The sequence below is a fragment of the Ovis canadensis genome, chromosome 11 (genome assembly GCF_042477335.2).
Source record: "Ovis canadensis isolate MfBH-ARS-UI-01 breed Bighorn chromosome 11, ARS-UI_OviCan_v2, whole genome shotgun sequence".
Classification (NCBI taxonomy): Eukaryota; Metazoa; Chordata; class Mammalia; order Artiodactyla; family Bovidae; genus Ovis; species Ovis canadensis.
Genome location: NC_091255.1, coordinates 29,727,452 through 29,751,745, shown reverse-complemented (window position 1 = coordinate 29,751,745; position 24,294 = coordinate 29,727,452). Strand labels below are relative to the sequence as shown.

Here is a 24,294-nt window from a genome sequence, read left to right as displayed (position 1 = left end):
TGAGTCTCTGGCATTGGCAGGTGGATTCTTTACCACTGTGCCACCTGGGGAGCCTCTATACAGCTCTCTCTTCAATTCCTGTCTTTCCTTCCTGATTCTCTATTCTGTGTATTTCTTAGAGCTTTTTCTCATTATTCATTCATTTACACTCACTGAGTTTCTTATTCACTCATTACACAAACATATACTGAGCACCTACTATGGATTCTGCCATTGTAAAGCTTAGGGTCCAATGCAGAACAGGTAAGTAAGTGATGTTGTGTAATAAGTACTGGGTGTCTCCAGATTCTCATGTATATCAATCAAAATGGATTAACAAAATTGAGTTTCTGTCACAGTTCTATCTGCCTGAAAGGCCTTCCTCCCTCTCTTTGTTTGGCTAGATCCTCCATATCCTTTAGGTCTCAGTTCAGACATCATTTCCTCCCTCTTATTAATGTCCACATTTAGAAACAGAACCTGGTTTTGTGCTTCAGGGCCACTGCACAGGAGGCTCTAAATACAATCCAGATGGATATTTAATTTATGATGTAACTTATTCAGCGACTGAATAAAATTTCCCTTTTGTGGTCTGCATTATCTCAAGAGGATATCTAATCAACAGAATTTCATAGTCTCCAAAACTCTTAACTTAGGGTATTGTAGTATAGGGTAGACATAACCTGTAAGCAGATTCTAAGTGTAAATCCACAATCCACTTTTAAGGAGATTGGAAAAAAAACACCAAAAGTACAATGTGGTAAAATGCAAAATTGTCACAAATTCTTTCCATTCCTGTAAGCAGGTCTGTGTGTATGCAATGTAGTTTTGCAGCTCCACCCATTAAGAATTAAGTCTATTTCTGCATCTCATCTGGCTGTGGCCAAATAACTTCTTTTGGCCAATGGGCCATTAGCAAACACAGGAAGCAGAAAGTTGAAAAGTGCTATAAATTGTATCACAATAAAACTTATATAACAAAAATTGTATCACAATAAAACGGGGAAAAAAAGGAATCGATGTGCTTAAACATTGGGGTTTGCTCTGTTTCATTAAACTTAAGAGACTTTGCACCACCACCTTGGAATAAGCCTAGGCTAACCTGCTCCACCGCTTTACCAACAGTCAGCCAACTAATAGCCAGATGACTATCAATTGCCATTTTACTGTAATGTATGAGTGATACCATGTGGAGCAGAGATGAGCCATGAGCCCAGTCCAAAGTTACCAACCCATAAAATCATGAGCAAATAAATGACTGTTTATTTAAACCACTCAGTTTTGAGGTATTTTGTTATGCAACCAAAGCTAGTTAATAAAACAGTCTCCACAGTACTTCCCTGGTGAAGGAGTGAAGTGAAGTCACTCAGTCGTGTCCGACTCTTTGCGACCCCATAGACTGCAGCCTGCCAGGCTCCTCTGTCCATGGGATTTTCTAGGCAATAGTACTGGAGTGGATTGCCATTTCCTTCTCCAGGGGATCTTCCCAACCCAGGGCTCGAACTCGGGTCTCCCACATTGTAGACAGAGGCTTTACCATCTGAGCCACCAGGGAACACTGGTGGTCCAGTGGTTAAGAATCTGCTTTCCAATGCAGGTGATGTGGGTTTGATCCCTGGTCAGGGAATTAAAATCCCACATGCCATGAGGCAAAGAGGCCCGTGTGCCACAACTAGAGAAGCTCTGGCACTCTGCAACAAAGACCGAGCACAGCTGAAAAAGCAGTCTCCCCATCTTAAATGTTTTGAGATTTTTAAGAGCACAATATAAATCTAACTACTTAAAGAATAGAAGCAAAAGTGCTTTCTTGCCCTAACTGTCACAATCCAAATTCTATCCATTCAAGCTGTGTTAGGAAAATCTTCCACTTAGAGAATTTGCCTAGATTATATCAAAACTGAATGTTGTGATATAAAAACTGGTTCTAGCCAGCTTAACTGGATAATAGACCATGAACTTTGAGCGACCCCAGTACACAAGACCATTGCTAGACCTAACTGAAGCCTCTTTTTCAGCTGCTAAACAATAGTACTTGTTTTCATCAATCGTGTACAAACCTATGGACTCATTCTATCCTATATACAGTGTGATTGTCTTTAATTGTTAAAAGCATAACCATTATAAAGCTCCCTTCCTAACACTTAAAAACTCTAGAATCTTCCCTCTCTGCAAACTAGTCAGTGATTTCTTCGCTGGTATAGATTCCTTTGCATGGCAAGTTAATAAGCTCAGTTTTTGTTTGTTTGTTTTTAAGCTCTGATGGTCTTAGTTTCACAAAGCTAAGCTGGACTTCTTGAAGCATGTTCATATTATTCCTGTGAAGAGTATTCCTATAAAAATACATATATATCTACTTAATTATTATACTTAATTCTTATTTTCTTCTGTCTATTCAACATATATCTTATTATGAAATGAGGTTCCTTACGCAAGGTGCAATTACAGGTTCTCCTAAGGATATCAGTTGCTGAGTAGTTTAAAGTGAATCAGCAGAATATCTGGCAAATCCTAGGAATTTCTGAACATCTTGAATCAGTTTAGTCGCTCAGTCATGTCCGACTCTTTGCAACCCCAGGGATTGCAGCACACCAGGCCTCCTTGTCCATCACCAACTCCCGGAGTTTACTCAAAGTTATGTCCATTGAGTTGGTGATGTCATCCAACCATCTCATCCTGTCGTCCCCTTCTCCTCCTGCCTTCAATCTTTCCCAGCATCAGGGTCTTTTCCAGTGAGTCAGTTCTTCACATCAGATAGCCAAAGTATTGGAGTTTCAGCTTCAACATCAGTCCTTCCAATGAACATTTAGGACTAATTTCTTTTAGGATGGACTGGTTGGATCTCCTTACAGTCCCAGGGACTCTAAGAATCTTCTTCAACACCACAGTTCAAAAGCATCAATTTTTCACCGCTCAGCTGTCTTTATAGTCCAACTCTCACATCCATACATGACTACTGGAAAAACCATAGCCTTGACTAGACAGACTTTTGTTGGCAAAGTAATGTCTCTGCTTTTCAACATGCTGTCTAGGTTGGTTGATCATAACTTTTCTTCCAAGGAGTAAGCGTCTTTTTATTTCATGGCTGCAGTCACCATCTGCAGTGATTTTGGAGCCCAAGAGATAAAGTCTGCCACTGTTTCCATTGTTTTCCCATCTATTTGCCATGAAGTGATGGGACTGGATGCCATGATCTTACTTTTCTTAATGTTGACCTTTAAGCCAACTTTTTCACTCTCCCCTTTCACTTTCATCAAGAGGCTCTTTAGTTCTTCTTCACTTTCTGCCATAAGGGTGGTGTCATCTGCATATCTGAGGTTATTGATATTTCTCCCAGCAATCTTGATTCCAGCTTGTGCTTCATCCAGCCCAGCATTTCTCATGATGTACTCTGCATAGAAGTTAAATAAGCAGGGTGACAATATACAGCCTTGATGTGCTCCTTTTTCTATTTGGAACCAGTCTGTTGTTCCATGTCGAGTTGGAACTGGACATCTTGAATAGTCTTAGGTATTAATATTCCATAACTACCACATCTTGTCAGGTATTGTGCCAGATATCCAGCCCTAGCTGGAGTGAACTTGACTCAGGAACTCTACCTCTGTTCTTTTAACATTAAGAATTAGGATCAGGACTGGTGGAGAAAACGAGGACATCTATAGTATTATAGGTCCTGCTTCTCTGCAAGACTGTGAAATTCTAACATTAATAATGTCTCTGTAATTCTTTTTTTAATGCTTATTTGTTATTTTTAAAAATATACTGTAAAATTAACCCTTTTTGGTGCATAGTTATACAAATTTCAACACATGTATAAATATGTGTGAAAATGAAAGTGTTAGTCGCTCAGTCGTGTCCGACTCTTTGTGACCGCACGAACTGTAGCCTGTCAGGCTCCTCTGTCCATGGAATTCTCCACGCAAGAACACAGGAGTGGGTTGCCATGGGGTTGTTCCAGGGGATCTTGGGATCTTCCCAACCCAGGGATTGAAGCTGGGTCTCCTGCATTGGCAGGCAGGTTCTTTACTGCTAGCACCACCTGGAAAGCCCCATAAATATGTGTAACCATCATCATAATCAGGCTATTGAAAGTTTGCAATCTTGCTTTAAGAGCAAATATTTTTCATTATTAATTCACAGTAAGGCAGTAGTGACATAGAATATGCATTCCCAAGAGTTGCAGGGATCCAGAATCATAAGGAAAAGATACTAAAAGACGTGAAAAGAAAAGCAAAATGACACAAACCTAACCTCCTGATCAGGTTTGCAAATTTACATGTAAGAATTATAGTCCACTCCAATTCTATACTTGTCTTTCAGGAACCCTGAGGAAAAGCAATAAAATATACTGCATATATAAAACTTACAAATAGCAGTGATATTTTATTTTTTAGATAAGTGGTTACCACTATATAAATCACTCCAAATCAGTAAGGAGTGTCTTCTCTATCTGTTGTAGTTAGACCCTGAAAAAGATGAATCCCTTTTTGTTCAAGAGAAGTAGGCAGATGAAAATTTTTTGCATCAGGTTGAGTCAAATTAACACTTTCACATTATCATTAGATTAAGTCTTGACAAACCAAACAAAAATCTTATTTGTCCTCTTTCTTGAGCATAAATAAGGAGAACTCTCATTCCTGAAATTAATGGGCTTCTCCAAAGCTCTCTAATGGCTTGAGAACAATGCAAACAATGATACAGTTCAGAGGATTTAAAAGCAGGACTGGTTTTGCTAAGATTTCTGGGTATTCAAACTTTAAGTCAATAGATGTTGTGCTGCTGTTAAACATCCCTAGGATTTCTGAATATTCTACAAATGCCTGACACTGTCATATGTTAACATACAGATTTTGGGGTTTTGCCCAGGGAAAATAAAACCCTAATTCTGATAATCTAGGCAAAGAAAGCATCTTTAAATACTTTAACGCTTTCATGATATTCCTACAAATTGAAGACAACACTCAGACTGATACAGAATAAGACAAGCAAATGGAAAGATGCACATTCCCAGATAGATACACATGTCATTTATTAAAGATGTTGATTTTCCCTAAGTTAATAAATTTAATCTGACTTCAATAAAAATTCCTATAATATTTGTTTTGGTGTTCTCTTTCCCCAGTTTTTTCAGGTAGATGAATCAATCCTAAAATTCATATTGAAAACTAACCACACAGTAACAGAATGCAGTGATTAGAAAAGAAGAACAAATATAGACTATTCTATGTTATGTTATTGGGTTCACTATGTAGCCATTTGGAAAAGGAGAAAGCTAGATTCATATCTTAAATCTTACACTAGGATACATTCTAAATAGATCAATATTTAAAAAGAAAATAAAAACGATGGTCATTCCAGAAGAAAACAAAGGATAATTCTTTTAAATTCTTGAAATGAAATGTAACAATGACTCAAAGCCCAGAAGCTGTAAAATAAAAGTAAATAAACTTGACCACATAGAAACAAAAAATCCTCTGCATGACACAAAAAAATGGCAGGTGAAAAATCGAGGAAAATATTTTTAACTCATTCACATGCTTTGGATAAAAGGAAAAAAATAAGAATGCATATTTGCATTCACTTAAGTGTTACACTAGGGCTTCCCAGGTGGCGCAAGTGGTAAAGAACCCGCCTGCCAATGCAGAGACATGAGAGAGGCAGGTTCAATCCCTGGGTTGGGAAGACCCCCTGGTGGAGGGAATGGGAACCCACTCCAGTATTCTTGCCTGGAGAATCCCATGGACGGAGGAGCCTGGCAGGCTACAGTCCATGGGATCGCAAAGAGTCGAACACGACTAAAGTGACTTAGCACACATGCATGATGAGCACACTAAGAAACTTGGAAAGATGTACTGAAAATTAAGAACAATAGTTATTTATAGCTGAGGGGGAGCACTGGGTAGATGGAGTATAAGAATGGGAGAGAGGGACTTCCCTGGTGGTCCAGTGGTTAAGAATCTGCCTTCCAATGCAGGGGATGCGAGTTTGATCCCTGGTCTGGAAAACTAAGATCCCAAATGTTGGGGAGATACTGAGCCAGTGGGCATCTAGAGAGAGGGTCCATGCACCACAATGAAAGAGCTCATATGATGCAACCAAGACCCAATGCAGCAAATAAATAAATAATTTTTAAAAAAGAATGGGAAAGAAAGTTTCTGGTGTCTAACTTTTTATGTGTGCTCAGTTGCTCAGTCATGTCTGACTCTTTAGGACCCCATGGACTGTGGCCCACCAGGCTCCTCTGTCCATGGAATTTTCCAGGTAAGAATACTGGAGTGGGTTGCCATTTCCTTCTTCAGGGGAATATTCCTGACCTAGGGATGGAACCCCAGTCTCCTGCATCTCCTGCATTGGTAGGCAGATTCTTTACCACTGCACCACCTGGGAAGTTTCTTAGTGCATGTGTGCTAAGCCGCTTCAGTCATGTTCGACTCTGCGATCCCACGAACTGTAGCCCGCCAGGCTCCTCTGTCCATGGGATTCTCCAGGCAAGAATACTGGAGTGAGTTCCCATTTTCTCCACCAGGGGGTCTTCCCAACCCAGGGATTGAACCCGCATCTCTCATGTCTCTGCATTGGCAGGCGGGTTCTTTACCACTTGCACCACCCTGGGAAGCCCTAGTGAAACACATAAGCGAATGCAAATATGCATTCTTAATTTTCTTCTTTTATCCAAAGCATGTGAATGAGTTAAAAATATTTTCCACCTTATACATTTCAGCTTTTGAACCGGATAAACATATTACCTATCTGGAAAGTTAAATTCCAGAAAGTGTTTCCTCTCATATAGCTTACTTTTCAGTACAAGGAGTCAGAGAAGAAACAGATAAATATACACTTGGGATCCTAGTGAGATAACTAAATTCATGAATACATGGAGCTTAACAAACCGCATTAGTCTTCATGCTGCTAAGTCGCTTCAGTCGTGTCCGACTCTGTGCGACTCCATAGATGGCAGCCCACCAGGCTCCCCATCCCTGGGATTCTCCAGGCAAGAACACTGGAGTGGGTTGCCATTTCCTTCTCCAATGCGTGAAAGTGAAAAGTGAAAGTGAATTCGCTCAGTCATGTCCGACTCTTAGCAACCCCATGGACTGTAGCCTCCCAGGCTCCTCCGTCCTTGGGATTTTCCAGGCAAGAGTACTGGAGTAAGGTTCCATTGCCTTCTCTTAGTCTTCATAGTGTCTCATAAATAGTGAAACACATAGTAGTAGCTCATACGTCCTTTCTGAAGAACTATAAAATTACTTAAAATCCTGTTTGTATTACTATATTCTTTTTCTACTTGCTTTTTAACATAAGGAGAACTAGATCATCAACTGAAAACACCAACAAACTGTACCTGTTGTAAGTAGTGTTCGGAACATGTATCTTCAGGTCTTCCGAAATATCTTTCATCACCCTCTGATAACCAGACAGTCCTGGATCTTTGATATAATTAGGGTTGTTTCTCATTAAGTATTCTCCCAAATGGTTAATTGGGTCAAACTTGGTGGGAATATCAACATCTGCCAAAAGCTTCTTCTTTTCCACTTGCATTAACATTCTTTCCATTCCAGGGACTAAGGTGGGTAAAAGTTTGTCGAGCAAATACGCACGAGTGCTCAGTGTCATATTTTCAGTATTAAACCACTCTTTGGCCAAATTATCCCTGGGGAGTTTCTCTTCAGCCTTTTTCTCTAGTTCCTTCTTCAGATTTTCCTTATCTATGATTTTCTGATGCATTGCTTGGGCTCTTGCCTGCACTCTTTCTAAAAGATTTTTCTTCCATGGTTGTTCCCAGTTTGAATCCTGTGGAGTTTGATCTAAATTGAAAATCACTTTTGCAGGTTTTCTAAAGACGATATTCTTTGAGACTCTAGTTTTAGACTCCTTTATTGAACAAGCTGAGATTTTTGGCTGGTTCTCCAGGTTTAAATCTGAGGGAACAAAAGTGAAATGTAAGAAACATTAGAAGTAAATTTTAATCTATGTTACTCTAGAATATTATCAGAAAAAAATTACATGGTGTATTCAAACACAAGGAAAAGTAACAGAAAATCAGACAGCAGTGACTTTAACCATCAGGACATTTATTATTTTCTTAATCAACAGTCATTCAACAGCTCAGTGCTTTCATTAAGTACCTATCCTGTTTCTATTGCTCTTTATTTTTTGTGCTTATACCTCAAGATCACAAGATAGCTGTTGCAGCTCCAGGTATCTCTTCTTTTTTTGTCTTTATTGAGTTTGTTACAGGATTACTTCTGTTTCATGTTTTGGCTTTTTGGCCACAAGGCATGTGGGATTTTAGCTCCCTGACTAGGGATTGAGCCTGCACTCCCTGTACTGGGAGGTAAAATCTTAACCACTGGATCTCCAGGGAGGTCCCCAGTGCATCACTTTGTTATAGTAGAAAAGGACTGAGAACAAAGGGGCTTTCTCCTCTGGAGGTTCTGTTTTGTTACCCAAGAAGGGAAGATCCCAAACTCTTCACTCCAAGACTTTCCTTTACATTTCATTGGCCCTAATTAGGTTACATGCCCACCCTAAGCCAACAGCTGGTAAAAGGAAAAGGGGTTAATTGGGAATAGTTTTGATCAACCATAATTTATTCCTTTGTTTCAGGATTTAGATATAATTCTCTGATAGCAAGTGATTTCTATCTGCTACAAAATTAAGGTTCAGTTGGCAGACAGAAAGGTGGGAAAATGTCTGCTGAGTTAGCGATGAAGAGAGTCTGCCACACTTGTATATGTAAATATATTTCTTCCCACTCTCATGCTTACAACTTCTTTCAGGTTGGAGATTTTACACCAAGATAGTTCACTAAGAAGAGGCACCTACATTCCCTTCCTACCAAAATCTCTAGAAATGATAGAAATGATAGGGTGTGTGTGTGGTGGTGGGGAGGTTTAAATATTCATTTGTTTGGCTGCGTGGGGTCTTAGTTGCAGCATGGGGGATCTTTCCTTGCAGCACATGGACTCCCTAGTTGTGGCCCGTGGGCTTAGTTGCCCCTCGGGGGCGTGTGGGATCTTAGTTCCCCAACCAGGGGTCAAACCCCCCTCCCCTGAACTGCAAGGTGAATTCTTAATCACTGGACCACCAGAGAAGTCCCTGTGTGCATGTGTTTTAATATGAACATAAGAATGCTAAGAATAATAAAGAGGGCCTTCAGTAGTCAGAAATTTTGAAGGTCTCTGAAAAATGTAAGGTAAATGGCATTCAGTTCAGTCCAGTTGCTCAGTCGTGTTTGACTCTTTGTGACCCCATGGACTGCAGCACAGCAGGGGTCACCAACTCCCGGAGTTTGCTCAAACTCATGTCCATTAAGCTGGTGATGCCATCCAACCATCTCATCCTCTGTCGTCCCCTTCTCCTCCTGCCTTCAATCTTTCCCAGCATCAGGGCCTTTTCCAAGGAGTCAGTTGTTCACATCAGGTGGCCAAAGTATTGGAGTTTCAGCATCAATCCTTCCAATGAATATTCAGGGTTGATTTTCTCTAGGATTGACCGGTTTGATCTCCTTGCAGTCCAAGGGACTCTCAAGAGTCTTCTCCAACACCACAGTTCAAAAGCATCAATCCTTTAGTGCTCAGTTTTGTTTATGGTCCAACTCTCACATACATACACGACTACTGGAAAAGCCATTGCTTTGACTAGACAGACTCTTGTTAGCAAAGTAATATCTCTGCTTTTTAATATGCTATCTAGGTTGGTCATAACTTTCCTTCCATGCAAAGAGTTGACTCATTGGAAAAGACACTGATGCTGGAAGGGATTGGGGGCAGGAGGAGAAGGGGACAACAGAGAATGAGATGGCTGGATGGCATCACTAACTCGATGCACATGAGTTTGGGTGAACTCTGGGAGTTGGTGATGGACAGGGAGGCCTGGCGTGCTGCAATTCATGGGGTTGTGAAGAGTCGGACAAGACTGAGTGACTGAACTGAGCTGAACTGATGAGGCACCCTAAGCTTAAAGAATGTATGTATGGGTAACAGGGGAGTGATTGATCTTTTTGTGTATCTTCATCCCCATTGAAGCTAATCATTAGGCACCAGAGGCATTCGCCCTTGAGCTGAGACTCGTGGGTCTGGGTGAGAGAGGCAGGACAATGCCTCCATACCCATAGGAAATGAATTTCCAACAGATTTCACTCTCTGCATATCTCACCCCTCCTCCAAAATTTCAGGCAGCAGGCTACCGAAAACAGAAATGTCATCCACAGAAAAGCAAACAGGGATTCCCAAATGCAAATATAAGCACACACATAAGAATCACTAAATATTTAAAGAAAACTATCTCCATGACTGAACAAATGCAATGGTTAATACTATCCCAGGAAGCACCATTAATAAAACAAATACGAAAGTGAAGTCGCTCAGTTGTGTCCAACTCTTTGTGACCCCATGGACTGTAGCCTACCAGGCTCGTCTCTCCATGGGATTCTCCAGGCAAGAATACTGGAGTGGGTTGCCATTTCTTTCTCCAGGGATCTTTCCAACCCAGGGATCGAACCCAAGTCTCCTGCACTGCAGGCAGACGTTTAACCTCTGAGCCACCAGGGAAGCCCTAAGGAGTTCTAAAAGAATTGTAATTAAATGGATATCCTCAGAACAGAGATATAGAGGAAATAAAAATATTTTTTATCATTTTTGAAAATTAAGAGAACTTAGAAACCTAGTGGTCAGACTTTTGTTTCTATTATCATTCTCCAATTAAAAAATGGGACTTCCCTGACAGTCCAGTGGTTAAAACTCTGAGGTTCCACTGCAGGGGGCACAGGTTTCATCCCTGATGGGGAACTAAGATCCCACATGTCACGTGGTGCACAGTGAAAAAGGAAAAGAAAATAAATAAATCATGGCTTATTGAAGAAATGGCTGATTCTAGGACTGGGGCAAGAAATATTTAAGAAGAGCCTGGAGTATCTTCTAGTGCCAGAAAGTAAAGAGCTAAAAACAACCTCTGCATTGATTAGGACATGCTGTAGAGAATCAGTAGCCAACTGAAAGCTCTCTCAAAGGCCAAAAATGGAACAATTTGAGCAACGAAGTAATATTGGATTTTAACCCCAGTATAAAATAAATATCCATGTCTATTCAGAAAACTAAGATCATGGCATCTGGTCCCATCACTTCATGGGAAATAGATGGGGAAACAGTGGAAACAGTGTCAGATTTTATTTTGGGGGGCTCCAAAATCACTGCAGATAGTGACTGCAGCCATGAAATTAAAAGACTCTTACTCCTTGGAAGGAAAGCTATGACCAACCTAGATAGCATATTCAAAAGCAGAGACATTCCTTTGCCAACAAAGGCCCATCTAGTCAAGGCTATGGTCTTTCCAGTGGTCATGTATGGATGCGAGAGTTGGACTGTGAAGAAAGCTGAGCGCCGAAGAATTGATGCTTTTGAACTGTGGTGTTGGAGAAGACTCTTGAGAGTCCCTTGGACTGCAAGGAGATCCAAACAGTCCATTCTAAAGGAGATCAGTCCTGGGTGTTCTTTGGAAGGACCCATGCTAAAGCTGAAACTCCAGTACTTTGGCCACCTGATGCAAAGAGCTGACTCATTGGAAAAGACTGATGCTGGGATGAGGGGTTGGAGAAGGGGACGACAGAGGATGAGATGGCTGGATGGCATCACTGACTCAATGGTCATGAGTTTGAGTAAACTCTGGGAGTTTGGTGATGGACACAGAGGCCTGGCGTGCTGCAATTCATGGGGTCGCAAAGAGTTGGACACAACTGAGCGACTGAACTGAGCTGAACTGAATTGATACTGATATAAACAAATACTTCAATAAATAAATAAATGGGGGAAATAGAAAAATCTCCTGTGCAGAAGTATTCCAAATAACTTATGTACTCTGCCCTCAAGGCACTAGAGTGTAATTCTCTTCTCTTTAAGTGCGGGGTGTGCATAGTGACTTCTCAAAGAGTACAGTTAGAAATAGGGGAAATAAAGAAACAGAGGAAAAAGAATAACTTTACAGTGGAGAAACATGACAACTACTATCTCAGTAGATGATCAAGGCTAATATCAACAATGAAAAGTCAACATTGGCTCATTAATTGTGACAAATGAGCTGTGCTGGTGGCATATATGATACGCTTGATAGGATGAAATGGCAGTAGCAATTTTTCTCTGTAACCTCTCTCTAAAAACCAATAATCTCAGTCACATTATGAATTTTTTAAAAAATCAGACAAATCCCAATTAGGGCCACTATGCAAAAATACCTGATAGTACTCTCTAACACTGTTAAGGTCATAAAAAACAAGGACATCTGATAAACTGTTAGAGCAAAGAAAAGTCTAAAAGGACATGACAACTAAATTTGGTATCCAAGAGAGGTTTCCTGGAGCAGCAAAAGAACACTAGGTAAGACTAAGGAAATCTGAATAACGTATGGATCTTAGTTAGTTATAATGTATCAATACTGGCTCCTTGATAGTGACAAATATGCCATGCTAACATAAGATATTAATAATAGGTAACACTGGATATGGAGTAGAGAGGAATTCTCTGTATTACCTTCACAATTTTTGTTTTGGTAAACTTAACAAGTAGTCTAAAAATAAAAGCTTATTAAAAAAAAATAAATTAAACAAACCAATAAAGCAAGAGAGATTACTTGAAAATGAAAAAGGATTGTTGTTGACAATAAATCTTCAATATATTGGCTTGAACATCAGAAAACAATCAATCAGCAAGCTGCAAGATAAAGTCAAGGTGGATAAAAAGAACAAAGTAAATAAAAGAATGGAGGATTGATGGTTATTTAAAAAACAGAAATTCATCCATAGAAAAATGAAATTTTGATATATGTAACTGAAACTCCAATACTTTGGCCACCTCATGTGAAGAGCTGACTCATTAGAAAAGACCCTGATGCTGGGAATGATTGAGGGCAGGAGAAGGGGACAACAGAGGATGAGATGGTTGGATGGCATCACCAACTCAATGCACATGGGTTTGGGTTGACTCTGGGAGTTGGTGATGGACAGGGAGGCCTGGTGTGCTGCAGTTCATGGGGTATCAAACAGTCGGACACAACTGAGGAACTGAACTGAACTGAACAACATGGATGGACTTTGAAAACATTATGTTTAGTGAAGTATGCCAGACACAGAAGGACAAATATTATATGGTTCCACTTATATGAGGTAGCTAAATTCATAGACAGAAGGTAGAATAGAAATCACAATGGGGTGAGGGAATAGGGGAAGGGGGAAATACTGTTTAATGGGTACAGAGTTTTTGTTAGGGATGATGAAAGAGTCTTGAGTAGGGATGGTGATGATTCGTGAATCAACTTTGTGAACATAGGTATTGTAAGTATCTTTTCTCATATTTTGCTTGGCTTTTCACTCTCTTAATGGTGTTTTCTAATGAACAAAAATAAAATTCTTAATTTTAATGTGTCCATTCCTCATTTATTTATTTTATAGTCAGCATCTTTTGTGTTTTGTTTAAGCAATCTTTGTCTACCCCCAAACTGCGGTAATATTCTCCATTGTTCTTCTAAAATTATTTACTATTTTATCATTCATATTTACATCTATAATACATGCAGAATTTGTCTTCATATGTGGGGTGAGGTAGGACTCAAAAATACATATTTTCCATTTTGGCATCATTCTTATTTTCAATACAAGATTTTCAACTGGACTCTGTTCCATTGGCTTGTCTATTTTTATGCCAATGTCATACTGTCCTAATTTTTGTTACTTAACTATAAATCTTGATATTTAGAAATATAAATCCTCTAGCTGTGTTTTTCAAGATTTCCTTGGCTTTTCTGGGTCTTTTGTACCTCTACATAAATTTTAGAATCAAATTGTCATTTTATAAACACACAGACACACATATAGAACCCTGCATAAATTTTTATTAGAAATACAGTGAAGCTAGAGGTCAGTTGAGAAAGCACCACTATCTTAACAACATTAAGCCTTCTAATTCATGAATAAGGTATATATTTTCATTTATTTAGGTCATCTTTAATTTCTTTTAATTATGCTTTATAGTTTCAGTGTAGAGGTTTTGTTCATTTTTGGTTAGACTTACTTTGAGATATTTAGGGGGTTGTAAGACATTAAAATTGGATCTTAAAATTTTCATTGTCTGTTTGTTGCTAATATATAATAGAAATACAATTGTTTTTGTATATTGACTTTGTATCCAGAAACCTTGATAAACTTACACTGATTGTTTTGTTCATCTGTTAAAAAGAAAAGATATTTCTATTTTTTCCTTGATAACTTTTATAATTTTTATATTCCTTATTTGCCTTATGACACTGGCTAAACCCATAGATCTTTTAGGAAGAATAATCTTTTTTTAACCCATCTTTCGAAATTAAGACTCATTAATGAAGATATGTTGTCCGTGTTGGTTACTACTGAATTCTTAGTTAGCAGTGGTTAGAACAGTGTCAGAAACATAGTAAGCACTCAAGTATTTGATGAATGAATAAACACTGTGTTAAAAAAAATTATAGGCATTGGAATAAGAAGTATCAGGATTCAAATTTCAGCTCTAACATATAGTAGTTTCTTATAGAATAAGCTAATAAACTTAGACTCTATTTCTATCAGATGGGAATATAATTATACTTTGTAGGATAATCATGATGAGAAAATTATACATATACATATATGAAATTATATATATAACACATATATCCTGAAGCATTTATAGTCATTATTACTATTATTATTATTGGATGAGCTCACTCAGAGTGTCTAGAGTGAGAAGAGGACCATAAAAGGAATTTTGTGCAACATCTTAGAATAGGCAGATAAAGTACATTTACATGGGAGTCTGAGAGTGACTAGGGAGGTGGGAGGAAAACAGGATACATTAGAATCACAGAAACTACAAGAAGAAAAGTTTAAAGAAGGATGTATTATTAAAATTTCAATTTGAACAGTAGAAATCTATCTCACATAACTTAAATTTTAAAAATGCAGTCTCTCTTTCTTTTTAACCTCTTCAGCATAACCCAAGACAGATATCCCTCCTCCAGATGTACAGCAACTTAATATCTAGGCATCTGCATGGCTCATTAGTAAACTTACAAATGAACTAGGGCATTCTCTTATCTTTGCTGCAGACTGCTAGTGCTCCTCTAGGGTGCTTGGTATTAGAGGTTGCTAAGCAATAATCCTAGTGCTTGCTCTCTCCCCACCAACATGCAGAATGGAAGTAGACGTATGTTTGGTTACAACTCTGGTCAAACACTACTCTCTTAGAGCCACAAAACCAACAAAATAAAAGGGTCACACAAAAGACCACATCAATAGCAGGGTCAGTAAATCAGGATTCTGAATAAGCCTATCAGTAGCAGTCCTTTGATTGGGTGATCTCTGAATTCATAAATTACAGCACTGCTCCAGTGGAAAATTAATTAAAGAGTTTAATTGAATACAGTTTCAAGCAAATACTGGGTTTTCTAGCCTATGCTTATATAGTCCTAAATCTTTTACAGATAGATTGATTCAGTTACATATTCACTCAATAAGTACTTATTGATGTCATAGTGCCAGGCACTATGCTAACCACTGAAATTCTTTTTTTAGGACTTTCTAAACTTCTATGGAATTAAGAGCTTTTCAAATACTTACCCAACATGCACATCTTCACTCTGTATTAACCCACCTTCTAACATACAAAGTCCTATTCAGGTACTATGGGCACAAATGCTTTCAATTAAAGAAGTAGAAACACAAAAAAATTCCTTATTCATATTCTGAAAGGTCCAATGACATTTATAAATGACTTTCATCATTTTCTGCACTCAGTACCTGGCCCACTGCTGGGCATGGCCTCAGCACAACTCTATTTAAGGACACAAATAGGAATGAATTATAAGTCACATTATAATAAGCTCTAGCAGACTCTTTCTTCACAGAAGGCATACAGCATTAGAGGGACTGGCTGCTGATTGAACTGGTGAAAATTGACCCAGCAGGGCTACTCAACATATGTGCTATGTTCTCTTAAAACACAGGTCCTGTCTGAAGCTCAGCAGGCTTGATCTTGTCAGGATTTCTTAACATTTGTACATAATATAGAAAAACTACTGTGAGAGGAGGAAAAGAAGCACTATTAAAACTATTGGCATGAAAATTCAATAGCTATAGGAAAAGGTATTTTCCTGCAGAATTTTTTAAAACTTAGGGCTGTGTAATAAGAAAGCTGAGGAAATGAATAAAAAAAGAAGCAAAATTTCTCAAAATACAAGTTGAGCTCATAGCCTGAAAAATGTAATAACCAGGGAAAGAAATGAGGAATTCACATGATACATTTAGACACAATATTTTCTATGCAAAGATAAGTATTTGAGTATATTCTAGGAGCTTCCTGGCAAAATAACATCATTTTAATTTTGACAAGTATATAACAAGGATGGGCTTCCCTGGTGGCTCAGTGGTAAAGAATATGCCTGCAATGCAGAGATGCAGGAAACACAGGTTTGATCCCTGGGTTGGGAAGATCCCCTGGAGGAGAGCATGGCAACCCACTCCAGTATTCTTGCCTGGAGAATCCCATGGACAGAGGAGCCTGGAGGGCTACAGTCCACAGGGTCACAAAGAGTCAGACACGACTGAAGCAACTAAGCACAACACAGCATATAACAAAGATAAAGACACTTCTTTTGATGTGTTGAAATTGGAATAACAGTTCCTCTTCCCACTTATTACACACACACACATACACAAACACATACATATTTACAAAGGGAGATTTAGAATATTAAAATTAATAGTGACTGATCACTGAATAAATAAATACATTGCATTGCATTTGATATTGCTACAAGCAACTGCAATATTTTCAATGTATATCATATACTGGGAATGAACAGACTTACTCAAACAATACATTTCCCTCTATCGTACATTATAAAGCAGCAACAAATTCAAAGTATGAGAACAGGAAAGACCATAAACTCTTGATAGGTTTTCTAGAGAGGCAATAAATTAAAGCATGGAATACACATGTGATTTGCAGGTACAGATTTGGCCATAAACTAATTAAAGTGAACACCTAATTAAATTTATAGGGAATTACCTAGATCACAATTTTGTTTAGCAAGTTTAAAATGAAAGAGTTTATTTATAAACCTGGTCCATGTGAGTATGGTAAAGGCAAAGGGATTTATGGGGTAGTGGTGGTGGAGGGAGGGAGTGAGGAGGAAGCAAAATCAGGAAACTGGTGGTAGGGAGCAGGAAGGGAAGGACTTGCCAAGAAACTTTTTAAAAGTTAGTGAACTGTGAAAGTTTATAATAAAGGCAAAATAAATGCTGAATAGTTTGATTCTTCATATGTATGTACTATAATATGTACTAATAAGAAGAAATGTAAATAATTCTTTTAATTGGTTTAAAACACAGAAAAATACTTTGAGAAGAGTAAGCATCTATAAGTTATAGCCAGCATCTACATAGCAAATTATAGTTTAGAAAATGCTTTAATAGTTATTATTATAGTTCAGCCTGCTGCTGCTGCTAAGTCACTTCAGTCGTGTCCAACTCTGTGCTAGCACATATTAAACACTTGACAGCTGTAAACTAAATTTGAAAGAATTTCAAGTAACTAAAATATAAATTGTTAAATTTTAAATATTGTGAAAAATTTATGTAGTATAGGATTTCACTAAGTATCTAAAATTAGAAGAACAGTAGTAAAAGGGATGACTATCTTGCCTATTTAGTTGTTACCTTTTGATCATATAAATTTTCAACCTGCATAATCATGTAGAATTTGGATTAAGGATTGGGCTAAAAGTCAAGCAGAACAAATGTGTTGTCAAGTACAAAGGTAAAAAGAAGAAAGAAAAACAATAGGCAGGTTGAATCACTAGATTTTTGTATTTATGGGTTGTCTGCTATGTGTCAGTCCACTCTTAGGTAAATTTTCTCTTTAAGTACAAGATTAATAAAGTTGCTTCAAAAGTATCAATAGAAAGTAAAGGGAATATATTTTTTTCTTTAAACTTTTTATTTTGTATTGGGGTATAGCCAATTAACAACCTTGTGATAGTTTCAGGTGGGCAGTAGTGAGACTCAGCCAAATATATACATGTATCCATTCTCCCCCAAACTGCCTTCCCGTCCAGGCTGCCACATAACATTGAGTAGAGTTCCATGAGCTATAAGTTCCATGTGCTGTACAGTAGGTCTGAAGGGAATATATTTCAAAGCGAAAGTGAAAGTCACTCAGCTGGTCACTCTTTGCAACTGCATGGACATACAGTCTCCAGGCCAAAATACTGGAGTGGGTAGCTGTTCCCTTTGCCAAGGTATCTTCCCAACCCAGGGATCGAACCCAGGTCTCCCGCATTGACTATTTCCCAAATTGCGTTTAAAATATCCCTGGGTGAACTTCCCTGGTGATCCAGTGGTTAAGACTCAGTGTTTCCACTGCAGGGGGCTTGGGTTTTATCCTTGGTCAGGGAACTAAGATTCCATATGTCGCATGCCATAGGAAAAAAAAATATATATATACACACATATATATGTATGTATGTAAAAGACACTTGCTCCTTGGAAGAAAAGCTATGACAAATCTAGACAGCATATTAAAATGCAGCTAGACAGCATATTAAAATGCAGAGACATTACTTTGCTGACAAAGGTCCATATAGTCAAAGCTACGATTTTTCCAGTAGTCATGTACGGATGTGAGAGTTGGACCATAAAGAAGGCAAAATGCTGAAGAATTGATGCTTTTGAACTGTAGTGTTGGAGAAGACTCTTGAGAGTCCCTTGGACTGCAAGGAGATCAAACCAGTCAATCCTAAAGGAAATCAACCCTGAATATTCATTAGAAGGACTGACCTGAAACTGAAGCTCCAGTACTTTTGGCCACCTGATGCAAAGAGCTGACTCATTAGAAAAGACCTGATGCTGGGAAAGATTGAAGGCAAGAAGAAAAGGGGACAACAGAGGATGACATAGTTGGACAGCATCACTGACTCAATGGATATGAGTTTGAGCCAGCTCTAGTAGATGGTAAAGGACAGAGAACCCTGGCGTGCTGCAGTCCGTGGGGTTGCAAAGAGTCGGACACAACTGAGCAACTGAACAATAACAAAAGTATGTGTGTGTATATTCATTCCTGGTGTTATATTTTTGAAAGGCAAAATCTTGAAGAATCCATCCCCAATGAAAACTTCGTAATGGTTTTACATTCTGGTGTGTAGGAGAAAAGCTAGTTGTCTACCTTGGGATTTTTTGTTTGCTTCTGCTCCCGTCACATTGTTGCAGGTGCCTAACGCCGAACTGTCTGATATACTCTGTGAAGACTGAAAGGAGAAAAGAAACACCAGTTAAAAAATAAATTGCTTTTCATCAAAGTTGCATCAGCTCTCCCAGTGAAAGAATGCAGATAAATTCCTTGTAAAAATTACCAAACATTCCTCCTTGATTTTCCTAGGATTTAATGTTTTATATTAGAAGCAAAACAGTAATCGCAGTCTATTTGCTTCATTCATTGGGTCACCACGCCATCATATCTTCCTACGGCTAACAAAGAAATAGGCTAAGAATATTATTCCAGATGTACATTAATCCTTGAATTATACAAGGGTTAATTAGAAATTATGTTTCTAAAAACATAATTTGAGACCACAACGGAGTGAAATCGAACCGCTGAAACTTTGAAAATGCTGCTGTTTTCTTTGACTATTAGAATCACTTTCCAAGTTTGTGGTGGAGAGAAAAACATTTTCATTTTCATTAAGGAAAGTAAACTTTAGCTTTATGAATAAATGGTGGTAAAATAGCTTTTTGTACTCATGCTGATCTACTTTTGTAAAAGTTAATTTAGAATATTTATTTATGCTGGTCTTGGTCAAAGCACGTGGAATCTTTATTGTGTCATATGCAATCTTTCTTTATGGGCACATGGACCCTGCAGTTGTGGCACATGGGCTCAGTAGTTGCAGCACGTGGGTGCTCTAGTTATGGTGCTTGGGCTTGGTTGCTCCGAGGCAACCAAGGATCTTAGATTTCCAAACAGGGATCAAACCTGAGTCCCCTGCATTGCAATGCAGATTCTCAACCACTGGACCACCAGGGAACTCCCTGATATACTTTTAAAAGGGTGGTAATAGAATATCTTAAGACTCAAATTAGTCAACTTCATGGTGAATCCATCTAACTATTTTCACTTGCCTCCCCTTTTCTCTAAAATATTTTTCCTCATAGAAGCCTTCTATTTATTTAAACACAAAGTTACTTAAATGATTAACTTGGAAATTACATTTTCAGAATGATAGTGAAGTTCCCCTATTAACTGGTGACTGTCATATGCAGGATAACAGTGCTGATTATAAAAAGCGAACTTTACTTACAAAGTCATAATCAGTTCAGTTTAGTCACTCAGTCATGTCCAACTCTTTGCAACCCCATGGACTGCAGCATGCCAGGCCTTCCTGTCCATCACCAATTCTCGGAGTTTACCCAAGTTCATCTCCATTGAGTCGGTGATGGCATCCAACCATCTCATCCTCTGCCATCCCCTTTTCCTTCCTCCTTCAATCTTTCCCAGCATCAGGGTCTTTTCAAATGAGTCAGCTCTTCACATCAGGTGGCCAAAGTATTGGAGTTTCAGCTTCAACATCAATCCTTCCAATGAACACTCACAATTGATCTCTTTTAGGATGGACTGGTTGGATCTCCTGGCAGTCCAAGGAACTCTCAAGAGTCTTCTCCAACACCACAGTCAAAAGCATCAATTCTTCGCTGCTCAGCTTTCTTTATAGTCCAACTCTCACATCCATACATGACTACTGGAAAAACCATAGCCTTGACTAGACGGACCTTTGTTGGCAAAGTAATGTCTCTGCTTTTTAGTATGCTGTCTAGGTTGGTCATAGCTTTTCTTCCAAGGAACAAGCTTTTAATTTCATGGCTGCAGTCACCATCTGCAGTGATTTTGGAGTCCAAAAAGATAAAGTCTCTCTCGGTTTCCACTGTTTCCCCATCTATTTGCCATGAAGTCATGGGACCGGATGCCATGATCTTAGTGTTCTGAATGTTGAGCTTGAAGCCAACTTTTTCACTCTCCCCTTTCACTTTCATCAAGAGGCTCTTTAGTTCTTCACTTTTTGCAATAAGGGTGGTGTCATCTGCATATCTGAGGTTATTGATATTTCTCCCAGCAATCTTGATTCCAGCTTGTGCTTCTTCCAGCCCAGCGTTTCTCATGATGTATTCTGCATATAAGTTAAATAAGCAGGGTGACAATATACAGCCTTGACGTACTCCTTTTCTTATTTGGAACCAGTCTGTTGTTCCATGTCCAGTTCTAACTGTTGCTTCCTGACCGGCATACAGATTTCTCAAGAGGCAGGTCAGGTGGTCTGGTACTCCATCTCTTGAAGAATTTTCCACAGTTTGTTGTTATCCACACAGTCAAAGGCTTTGGCATAGTCAATAAAGCAGAAATAGATGTTTTTTGGAACTCTCTTGCTTTTTCGATGATTCAGTGGATATTGGCAATTTGATCTCTGATTCCTCTGCCTTTTCTAAAACCAGTTTGAACATCAGGAAGTTCACAGTTCCTGTACTGTTGAAGCTTGGCTTGGAGAATTTTGAGCATTACTTTATTAGTGTGTGAGATGAGTGCAATTGTGCAGTAGTTTGAGCATTCTTTGGCATTGCCTTTCTTTGGGATTGGAATGAAAACCGACATTTTCCAGCCCTGTGGCCACTGCTGAGTTTTCCATATTTGCTGGCATATTGAGTGCAGCACTTTCACAGCATCATCTTTCAGGATTTGAAATAGCTCAACTGGAATTCCATCACCTCCACTAGCTTTGTTCGTAGTGATGCTTTCTAAGGCCCACTTGACTTCACATTCCAGGATGTCTGGCTCTAGGTGAGTGAACGTGACTATCTGGGTTGTGAAGATCTTTTTTGTACAGTTTTTCTGTGTATTCTTGCCACCTCTTCTTAATATCTTCGGCTTCTGTTAGGTCCATACCATTTCTATAAAGTCATAATAGCTCTTCACAAATAATTTACCTCTCTGTGGAAGTTTCCTGAAACTGACTCAGATGAGTCAGCTTAATGATCAACGTGGGTTTGGTTTTTCCCATTTGCCATTTTATCTTTTTGAATACCCACACCTTTTTTTTTTTCACCTAGGAAAATTAAATTCTCCAGTTACTCTCCAGCATTAACATCATGAAAACTCTACCTGAATGAGCTCTTCTGCTTCACTTCCTCCCTGGTTCCTTTCTTTGTCTTCTTTTCCATTTTCCTGAAATGGACACAGTTTTAGTAAACGGTATCCAGTTGGGGCTGGAAATAAAACTAATGTTTTATACTCTAGCATAGCAAGCTTTTGGAGACAGTAATGGCAACCCACTCCAGTACTCTTGATGGAAAATCCCATGGACGGATGAGCCTGGTAGGCTGCAGTCCACGGGGTCACGAAGAGTCAGACACTACTGAACATCTTCACTTTCACTTTCCTGCATTGGAGAAGGAAATGGCAACCCACTCCAGTCTTCTTGCCTGGAGAATCCCAGGGACAGGGAAGTCTCATGGGCTGCTGTCTATGGGGTCACACAGAGTCAGACACGACTGAAGTGACCTAGCTTAGCATAGCAAGATTTTTATGTAAAAAATTCACATGAGTAAACATCATATCAAATAAAATCACATAGAGTAGCTGTATTAAAAAATTCAAACAGTAACAGACCTGTTATATATCAAGAATACCAAGCAACTGGAAGCAGGCCACTATGACTCAACTATTAGTTGACCTCATTTTTGTCAAAACTTAACAGAGAACACTTCAATTAAAAAGAGAAATAATTCAATGACAGTATACGACATTGCATCTCAACTTCCCAAATTGAATCTCAAATCCTCTCATGGTTAAATGGTTAGAAACTATGCAGACCAGGTACCTGAGCAGGTTCCTCTTGAGGTGCTGACTCACTCATCTGGACTACAAAAAGGTATCATGAAATGGTAAGAAAAAGTATTACCAGACTAGTATTAATTTCAAAAAGAGGGAAAGAAAACATTAACAAACAACCAAAAATGCTCTGAAAGATCAAAATCTGCCCCCACCCCCACCTCATCCCACCATTCTATTGAATGGTTATAAGTTCTCAACCAGTAAACTTCTCAAACTGTGTTACCGTTATTACTGTTGTTACTGACCAAAGCTAGATTAGTACTAGGCTAGTGTTAAGGGAGAATCCCAGGGACAGGGGAGCCTGGTGGGCTGCCGTCTATGGGGTTGCACAGAGTCGGATCGACTGAAGTGACTTAGCAGTAGCAGCAGCAGTGTTAAGGGAAACAGGAGAATACCACAGTAGTCATCATCACTAGCGTTAGAAACAAACAAACAAAACAGCAGTAATAATGCAATTGAATTTTTAAAACATTATCATCATCCTCATTAACTTTTGAAATTACAAAGTGAAATGAAGTGAAACTCTTTTGGCTACCTAATTTGTGTGAAAAAGACAGACATTAGAATAATAACCTTGCTAAAATGTATTTTTGGAGGGGGGAGTTCTGAGAGGAATATGATTTATCTGGTTTATTTATTCATACTAAGCAATAAAAATGGATAATTGCCACCTCCCTTTCTTCATTGCAAATGACTACAGATTCAGTCACAGATGATCAAAATCACTGTTGTGCCAAAAATCATTTAAGAGTTTGTGTAGCTAGGTGCTACATAAAAAGTAAATTTTATACACATGGCTTCTGCCTCTAGGAAAGTTACAATCCACGGACCTTTTTTATGTGAAATGGTTTATTTATAATGTGCTAGAGGCTACTCAGACAGTAAAGCGTCTGTCTACAATGAGGGAGACCTGGGTTCGATCCCTGGGTCAGGAAGATCCCCTGGAGAAGGAAATGGCAACCCACTCCAGTACTATTGCCTAGAAAATCCCATGGACAGAGGAGCCTGATAGAGTATAGTCCCTGGGGTCGAAAAGAGTCGGACACAACTGAGCGACTTCACTTTCATTTTCAGGGGCTACTCAGGTGGTGGTGCTGCTGCTGCTAAGTCGCTTCAGTCGTGCTCGACTCTGTGCGACCCCATAGACGGAAGCCCACCAGGATCCCCAGTCCCTGGGATTCTCCAGGCAAGAACACTGGAGTGGGTTGCTAGTGGTAAAGAACTCATCTGCCAATGCAGGAGATATAAGAGATGCAGCTTCCCCTGGGTTGGGAACATCCTCTGGAGGAGAGCATGGCAACCCACTCCCATATTCTTGCCTGGAGAATCCCATGGAAAGAGGAGCCGGAGGGCTATAGTCCACAGGGTCGCAGAGTCAGAC

The 24,294-nt window shown here is 39.0% G+C and overlaps 1 protein-coding gene across 1 annotated transcript in view; it reads right to left on the bottom strand.

Annotated features, from left to right (window-relative positions):
* EFCAB5 (EF-hand calcium binding domain 5) overlaps positions 1 to 22,997 on the bottom strand; it is an 88,519-nt gene extending 65,522 nt beyond the window's left edge. The window contains exons 1-3 of the mRNA XM_069602987.1: positions 22,182 to 22,997; positions 19,200 to 19,281; positions 7,319 to 7,895 (exon numbers count right to left, since the gene is read on the bottom strand). Coding sequence (XP_069459088.1) covers positions 7,319 to 7,895; positions 19,200 to 19,281; positions 22,182 to 22,379 — 857 coding nt within the window. The 5' untranslated portion in view covers positions 22,380 to 22,997. The remainder of the gene's footprint in view (positions 1 to 7,318; positions 7,896 to 19,199; positions 19,282 to 22,181) is intronic.
* Between the last annotated feature and the right edge of the window lie 1,297 nt (positions 22,998 to 24,294).